The sequence below is a fragment of the Malus domestica genome, chromosome 11 (genome assembly GCF_042453785.1).
Source record: "Malus domestica chromosome 11, GDT2T_hap1".
NCBI classification, from domain to species: domain Eukaryota; kingdom Viridiplantae; phylum Streptophyta; class Magnoliopsida; order Rosales; family Rosaceae; genus Malus; species Malus domestica.
The window spans coordinates 24,071,563-24,079,302 of record NC_091671.1 but is presented as its reverse complement, the minus strand read 5'-3'; the positions used below and the strand labels follow the sequence as shown (position 1 = coordinate 24,079,302).

The 7,740-nt window shown below is 41.7% G+C and overlaps 1 protein-coding gene across 1 annotated transcript; it reads left to right on the top strand.

The window, feature by feature from the left end:
* The first annotated feature begins 261 nt into the window (after positions 1 to 261).
* Positions 262 to 1,466, top strand: LOC103448148 (AT-hook motif nuclear-localized protein 28-like). Its single transcript, XM_008387395.4, has one exon. The coding sequence runs from the start codon at positions 294 to 296 to the stop codon at positions 1,062 to 1,064; it is 771 nt and encodes a 256-aa protein (XP_008385617.2). The 5' UTR covers positions 262 to 293; the 3' UTR covers positions 1,065 to 1,466.
* The last annotated feature ends 6,274 nt before the right edge of the window (positions 1,467 to 7,740 follow it).

The following is a 7,740-nucleotide window of genomic DNA, read 5'->3' as shown; positions in this document are numbered from 1 at the left end:
CACTAATCAATGCATCTGAGCCATTACAATTTGATTCAACTGCTACAATTATTATAATTTTTAAAAGGACTTCCTATTTATAACCGTTTTATCAAATTTCAATAGTCCGGATACATTAATTAATGTGCCGAAGGGGATCCAGTTCCCCAATCAGACGCTATGTTCTCTTCTGCTGGGACCACTTGTCTGTGGGCCGTCCTCCTTCCTGAAATTGACTATATATAAAATAACCCCAAACACTTCTTTGCCCTTCATAAAATTTACATTTCTCCTGTTGTGTTTGTGTTTCTAAAATGGCAGACTATGGTGCTGGTGGCGGTGCAGCAATTTCTCTTTCACAAGCCTCTGCCGACGACTCGGAGCACAGCCCCAGGAGCCTCCCCACACTCACCGGAAGCGCGAGTGGAGGAGGAGGATGTTCGTCGTCCAGGCACAAGAACATGGTATCACCGTCGGGTGAGATTATCATCTCAAACTCAAAGAAACCGAGAGGGAGACCGCCGGGGTCCAAGAACAAGCCCAAAGCCCCGATTGTCATCACAAAGGACTCGGAGGCAGCGATGAAGGCGGTGGCCCTCGAGATCTCCGGCGGGTCCGATGTGGTGGAGACGATTGAACAGTACGCTCGAAGGCACCACGTCGGGATCAGTGTGTTGAGCGGTTCAGGGACGGTGTTGAGCGTCACGTTAAGGCACCCAGCTGGGCCCCATGCCCCGTCGCTGTCTCTTCAGGGGCCCTTCAACCTCCTCTCTCTCTCTGGTTCTTACATAGACTCCTTCCCGACCATCATCACTTGCTCTTCTTCTCCTGCCGCCGGAAGTGCTGGTGGTGGTTCAGCGAATGTACCGACGTCCGGGACTTGTTCACTGCTGGCTTGTGCATCGTTCGGGATATGTCTTGCGGGGGCGCAAGGGCACGTGTTTGGAGGGATTGTTGGGGGGAAGGTTGTGGCGGCGGGTACTGTGATCGTTGTGGCCGCCACGTTTCAGAATCCGACGCTTCAGAGGTTGCCTTTGCCTGTTGAAAGTGGCGACTGCGGTGGCGGTGAGTATGATCGAAGGTGATGAGGATTCTAAGCCTTTCATTAATGAAAATAGTTGTAGTCATGCTTACGGCGTCGGCGGCGGGTGTAGTAGTTGTTGCGAGTCCAACGCCGCTCAGTTTCCGGATGAACACTAGCCCTGCTGGTCATCATCATCAAATCATGGCCTGGGGTCCTCCATCTCGATCTCCTTACTAAGAAAAACAATTGAAATATCAAATATTTTCAAGATAGAATTAATTAATTCATAATGCCTTGTTTAGTTAGACGTAGTAGCAGCTGCCTCTTATTTCCTTTATGACAATTTGGTAGCAACATATTATTTTTAGCAGAAGTGTCTTGTCTCTCTCTGTCTCTCAAGGTAATTTTAATTTTAGTACTTGGGTTTTGTTATTGAGGAATGAGGAGGATACTTAAAAATGAATACCTGCATGTAATTTTAGTTCCCAAGCTTAATTAGCTAACTAAGCTTTATTTTATTGTTAATTAATTACCATGTTCCCTAATTTCTATCGTCCTCTTTGAGTCTTTGGTGACAAGGGATATTGTTTATTGGACAAGAAAAATGAGAAAATATTTGCAAGTTGGAACAATATTTCTTTGTTTCCAGTCATCTTTCTTCTGATGAGATAAATAATTGGTTACAACAAATTTAGCATTATAGTTTAGGAAGCATGGCATACGTCTCTTTCTTATTTTACTGTATGTGGGGCAAGTTTCTTTGTAACTGAGAAATTGAGGATGTTAATTAAGATTCATATACAGTTTAACTCTTTTTCTCGAGTGTACCTGTGTTTTTTGGACCTAGATTGTCTGCTTCCCCATCTCATATCATTCTCATCCCCTTCTATTTTTGTGGATACGGTTAAGGTACGTCAACATTTTATATTTTCATTGCTTTTTGTCTTATTATTTCTATAAAAAAATTAATATAAAATGTTAACGTGACTTAATCATGACCACATAAATAAGAGGGAGGGGATGAGAAGAGTATAGGATGGGCAGGTTAGACAATCCAGGTCTGTGTTTTTTTTAGACTCGAGGGTGTACCTGTGTTTTAGTCACTAGAGTTAATGAAAGTTAGTTTTAAAATTGTTTTAGCCGTTAGAGTTACTGTTTAAATATTTTTTAATAATAACGATTCATAGTAATATTGAAGAAAAATTACTCTTGTTCGTATATGTAATCTCCTTTTTCCTTAGTTTTTCTGTTGGACAAACTAAAAGAAAAAATAAAGAAATATCAATAATGGAACAATCAAACAAAAAGAAAACGAGATTGAAAATTACTTAAATGTTTAAAGTCTCCTTTAGTTGAGTTTTAAGGTCGTAGACGTACTAGTTTTAAAAAATTTCCTCGGGCATATAGATATATAAGAATCCTTTAACAAGAGGGATTCCATTTTTCTAAAAAAATAAAGATACCTTCCTGATCGTTGGATTTGATTTTAATGAAATTGTGTGGTTGAGATTATATGACCTGTGATTTAATCTCAGCCATACAATTTCATTAAAGCCAATTCAACAGTCAAGAGGGTGTCCTCATTTTCTTTAGAAAAATTGGGATCCTCTTGTTAAAGGGCTTGATATATATATATATATATATATATATGAATCATTTTAACAAGAGGGATCTCCATTTTTCTAAAAAAATGGTGACAATTTCTTGATTGTTGGATTTGACTTTAATAAAATTGTGTGGTTGAGATTGTGTGGCATGTGATTTAATCTCAACACAATTTCATTAAAGCCAATCTAATAGTCAAGATGGTGTTCCCATTTTTTTAGAAAAATGGGGATCCCTATTGTTAAAGAGCTTATATATATATAACCAGCTAAAACTATGTCGAAACCGAATTGAAAAAATGATTGATCAGAAAAATTTTGTACCTGAAATTGAACTAAATCCAAACATGCTGTATGGGAATCAGTATGAACCCTTGGTTCTTTCGGTACATAAATTATTACAACCATCGTATTTGTTGAGATTTAATCTTGACCGTTGAATGTAAATCAAGACTAAAGAGTTAAATGACAATTTGCCTAATCACTAGTGTGGAGCAAAACATAATTCTAAAAGTCCTGGAGGCGGCACGTAGACTTTTTCCCGAAGAACACGAGATTGCCTTCATTAAATAAGCAAGGCCCATAAATATTCTCACACACAGCTCAAGATCCTTGGAAGCTCGAGCAGCTGCGTATGACATCACCAAGCTCCCCTACTCACGACATGAAAAAGTCAAAGGCATTAAAGGTATGATTAATCACCAAATCTCATCTTTAATACATTCCTGATTAAAGATCAATTCAAACAAGTAAGCAATTAGGTACAATCAATCAAGGATACTTGATAATCCTAGTATATTATCTCCTAATTAATAACTTTGGGATAATTGTTTCCTCATCCATCGTATAGATGACACACCATGGCCAATAGGAAACCGCCAATGGGAAACCGTCACATGTAGGGCAAAATCCTACCATGGCCAGCCACCTCTTTATAAATACCTTATCTTCACCATTTACTGGTAAGATTTTTCCACGCACTTAAGCCCTAAACACTCACTTTTTCCAGAGTTACTGACTTAGGTTAGGCATCAGAGATTCATTGGCCAAATCTCCCACCTTATGGATGTGTGAGGCTTTGACCTTGATTAAAGATATTTATTGTTTTACAAGTACAAATTCGTCAACACTGAAGATGGTGGATTTTTTTCTACCACAAATTGGTGATTTCATTCAGAACCCGATTTTACGCTTGTAAAAAGCTCTTGCATTCACTTTCAAAATTTTCTATTACGTTGAATTTCACACATGTAGTGTCATCGAACTTTTTTAAAGTTCCTTGATCAATCCCTAAAGAAAGGATATAATAATAGGAAATTTTGGAACCACAACGAACGACACTACCTACGTATCTGGGGTTTCACTCACATGACTGGTCACGAAGTAACCTCTACAGCCATCACCCCTACCACTGTTGCAGCCATGGGTGCAACCGAGTGAGCCTAAGGAGCGATAATTACAGCAGAAATCCATGCTTCAAGAGGACCAAGGAGTGTCTCAGTGTGAACTCCAAAAGCTTGATTTATCGGTATAGAGGCCAAGGCGTCCAACCCAAACCACGGCGTCCAGGAGTAGGAAGAAATAATTCCCGGCATGCAAGCCTAAAAGCAGTGTGTGACCAATGTAATCTCCAATCCATGCAGGCCTAAGACCATAAAGCCCATGGAGATATCCATGCAGCAACCTCCTTGGCGCGTCTTAAGCCAAGAGCTAAGCTCAGAAGCAATGCATGAGCTAAGCTCAGAAGCAATGCATGAGCAAAAGCAATGGGCCCTAGCTCCAGTGCAAATCCCAAGTCCTTCAACACTTGCCTTAGGCATATAGCTTTCACATGCCCAATCCACTGCAATAGAAGGCATCTCCCACACATTGGGATCAACGACCAATTAAACACTATCACGAGATTAACAATAGCTGCTATAGCAGCCTACACGGGTGCAACCCCAACAACAATCTCCCAGGCCCATTCATGCACCAACCCAGACACCAACAATCTATGTGAGTAAGAAGCATGCTTCAGAAGCCCTATTACATGTGAAGCCTAGCATAGATAGACCATTCCTTGCCGCAAGCCTAGCGTGCAGCTCCAATAGGCCAACCCGCTTTAGTGCTTGCATGCCCGACCAAGATCTGCACCCTTTGCGCCTAGATGAGCCCACATGTTGGCCCTTGAAACTCGAGAATAGGAACTAGCTAATGAGCGTATCCTTCCCAAGCCTAAGGCTTGCGAACCCAGCTCAAGGGGCTTATTGTCCACTACACTTCTATCACTCACGAGGATGCTCATCAGGCGACTCTTTTATTCCAAATGACGATCTACACCTATCCCAACGGGTTTCTGACTTAACCAGGGCCTTCCCGTAGTAGTCCACTTTAGTGAATTAACTCATCGAGCACATCAAAATGTATCACTCTTGACAAGGTGTCCAGAAACAAGACACGAATTGAAGATGATATTTCTCCTGTCTTAGTGTGTTAAGAAGTGTTTATTCCCAGTAAAACCCGCATGCAAGTGTGCGTGCATGGTTAGGTCCACGCTTACAAACACTCAAGATCTATATCAGGCGCATGTGTCTATTTGCAACTTGGCTTATAGGCATTTCTTCCAACCTTACACTAGAGCAGGCAGCACAAGCAACATGAAGAAACTCAAAGACACTTATGCTTAAATTCAACTAGCATCAATGCTAAGCGCAATCATTACGAATGACGTGTACTGCAGTCGCGACAAAGATAAACAGACCACCAGGAAAAGTAGGATAGACTTGCAAACCACCGCCGAAGGCAGCTGAGGTGTAATTGCCCCAAGGAAGGCAAATCTAGAAGGAAGTAGAATAACTTATTCTCAAGTCTAATTGGCACTCAATGACAAGTGCAATCATGAGAAGCTCGCTCACCAGCACGATGCGAACAATCAAACCATTGGGAATAACATCACAGACCTGTAGACTACTCTTGGAGGCAGCCGAAGGCACTATCGCCCCAATATAGGCAGATCCAGGAGAAAGTAACGGTCATTCCACACCGACAACTTGGCAAAGGCTTCATCTGAAAGTATAAGACGAAGCTCGGCATCGTCAAATGCACATTTGGAATCTCTTTCAGGCAGATTCTTAGGGTACCTTATGACCCAACGAGAAATCAAAGCACATCCAAGGTAGATCTAAGCAATCTAGGATTTGGAGTCTCCCACTACCCCGAAGGAGATTTAGAGTCTGATCGGATGAGCAGCAACACTCAACCATTTCTTTTTGCAGTTTACCCATCAATGCAATATCTTTTTTAAGGCAATTAGGGATGAGTACCTCGTGCAAAAAGATGTTCTATGACTTGAAGAAGTACCTGGTTTAACCTCTTTTACTATCCAAGTCATAAACAGTGGAGGACTTATACACCTACTTGGTAGTATCTGAAGCAGTTGTGAGCTCTACCTTCATACGAGAAATGTTAGGGGCCTGACTACCTGCATTCTATAGCTTAAGAGCTATCCTCAATGCGAAAAATAGATTCCTGAAATTTAAAAAGCTAATTTTGGCGCCAGTCATTGCAACCCCGAAAGCTTAAGCTGTACTTTCATGGGCACATAGCCCTTGGCATTACACAGTATTCCTCACAATCCAAACTCGCAAACGATAAAGGTGCAGACACTAGCAGATGCAAATTTAACTTTCACTCTAATGAACGTAGTAACTTAGCTCGAAGGCATGTCGGGGGCAAATGAGCACTAGAAGAACGCACATGTCTAACTTGCAAGAGAGTTCCTTCAACCACCAAGGATATGGAGTAGGCTTTGTCCTAATTACCAGGCAGTTTTATACATGGATAAGCCCAATGACGTCAGTTGAGCACCGCTTACTGTTGCGTATAGCACGACTCGGCAAACACTAGCTCTGCAACTCTCAGTTGCACTAACTCTATCCCTCGGCTCCCTACCTTGACGATCTATTACCACGGTTCCTCGATCGCGCCGAATCATGTTCCGCGACTGTAGGTCGTGCCAATTTGGTAGCCTCACTGCATTGTTTATGGCCATTTCCTTCTTTCACCCATATCATACGAACTCTAGACGAGATTGCATGTCTATATGTCTTATGTAAATCTAGAAACAGCTTAGCGAAATTGATCTTGATGTGAGCAGCCTTGAAGTAAAACACCTTATCGGAGAATCCACTCGGACGATATAAAGGCGGAAGATATTGCTCACCTTTTTTACTAGAGGGAGACATACTTGAAGAATTCCTACATGGAAGACATGAGAAAAATATTCAAAAGGTTGCTTAAAGAAAAAGCAAAAAAAACAAAAAAACAAAAAAAAAAAAAAGAATGGAGAGGACTGTAAAGCCCAACACCCACACACCAGGCTCTACGGCCCAACTCTTATTTTCTTGGCGTAGTAGCTAAATGGCCACGACCTTTTGTCTTGATCTAGCAAAGCGGCTCACACTCGTGCTTGTCCAACATATAAGCCATCGTGGCCCAATCCATCAGTGGGGGCAAAGGCCTCGAGCATTTCCTTCATTCCTCTTCACTAGCCCACGCCTAGCCAACCAGCCCAGCAGGAGGTTCAACCTGCGCTAGCCTCCCTTCTTGTCTCAAAGCACCCCAATGCCGACTTCCAAGCCTGAGCCAGCCTAAGCCATGGCTCCCTGTCACGTATCTCCTGGCCCTAGCCAGCCATCCCACCCCACCACCAATAGCAGCAGATTTGTTACCCTTCATGACATCTGCTGGCAATAGCACTAACCGAAAAAAAGAGAAAAAAAAAAGATTTTTTCAAATTTTCTGACCTTGGTGTGGCATGGAGAAGAAGAACAACAATGCGATAAACTCTTCACAAGCGCAGACAAAAAAGAAAACTAAGGGAGGGGGTACATTTTCCTCTAGCCTTTTCTCTCTATCCTGTTGGGATAAAAATTCTTGTGTAAACTTATTTAACCCCTTATTGGTTTCCCTTTTGTAGAAGACTTAAATTCCAAGTTAAAATGGAAAATTTACGTCAAATCAGGAAACAACTCTATGCTTGCCTGCTTAGCTTGGTATTTCTACGCCTACTGCCATTATATGTGTGTAACCTAGCATTTGTGGGGGTATTTGTGAAGCCTAGAATAATCCAGAAAATCCTTGAGACAACAT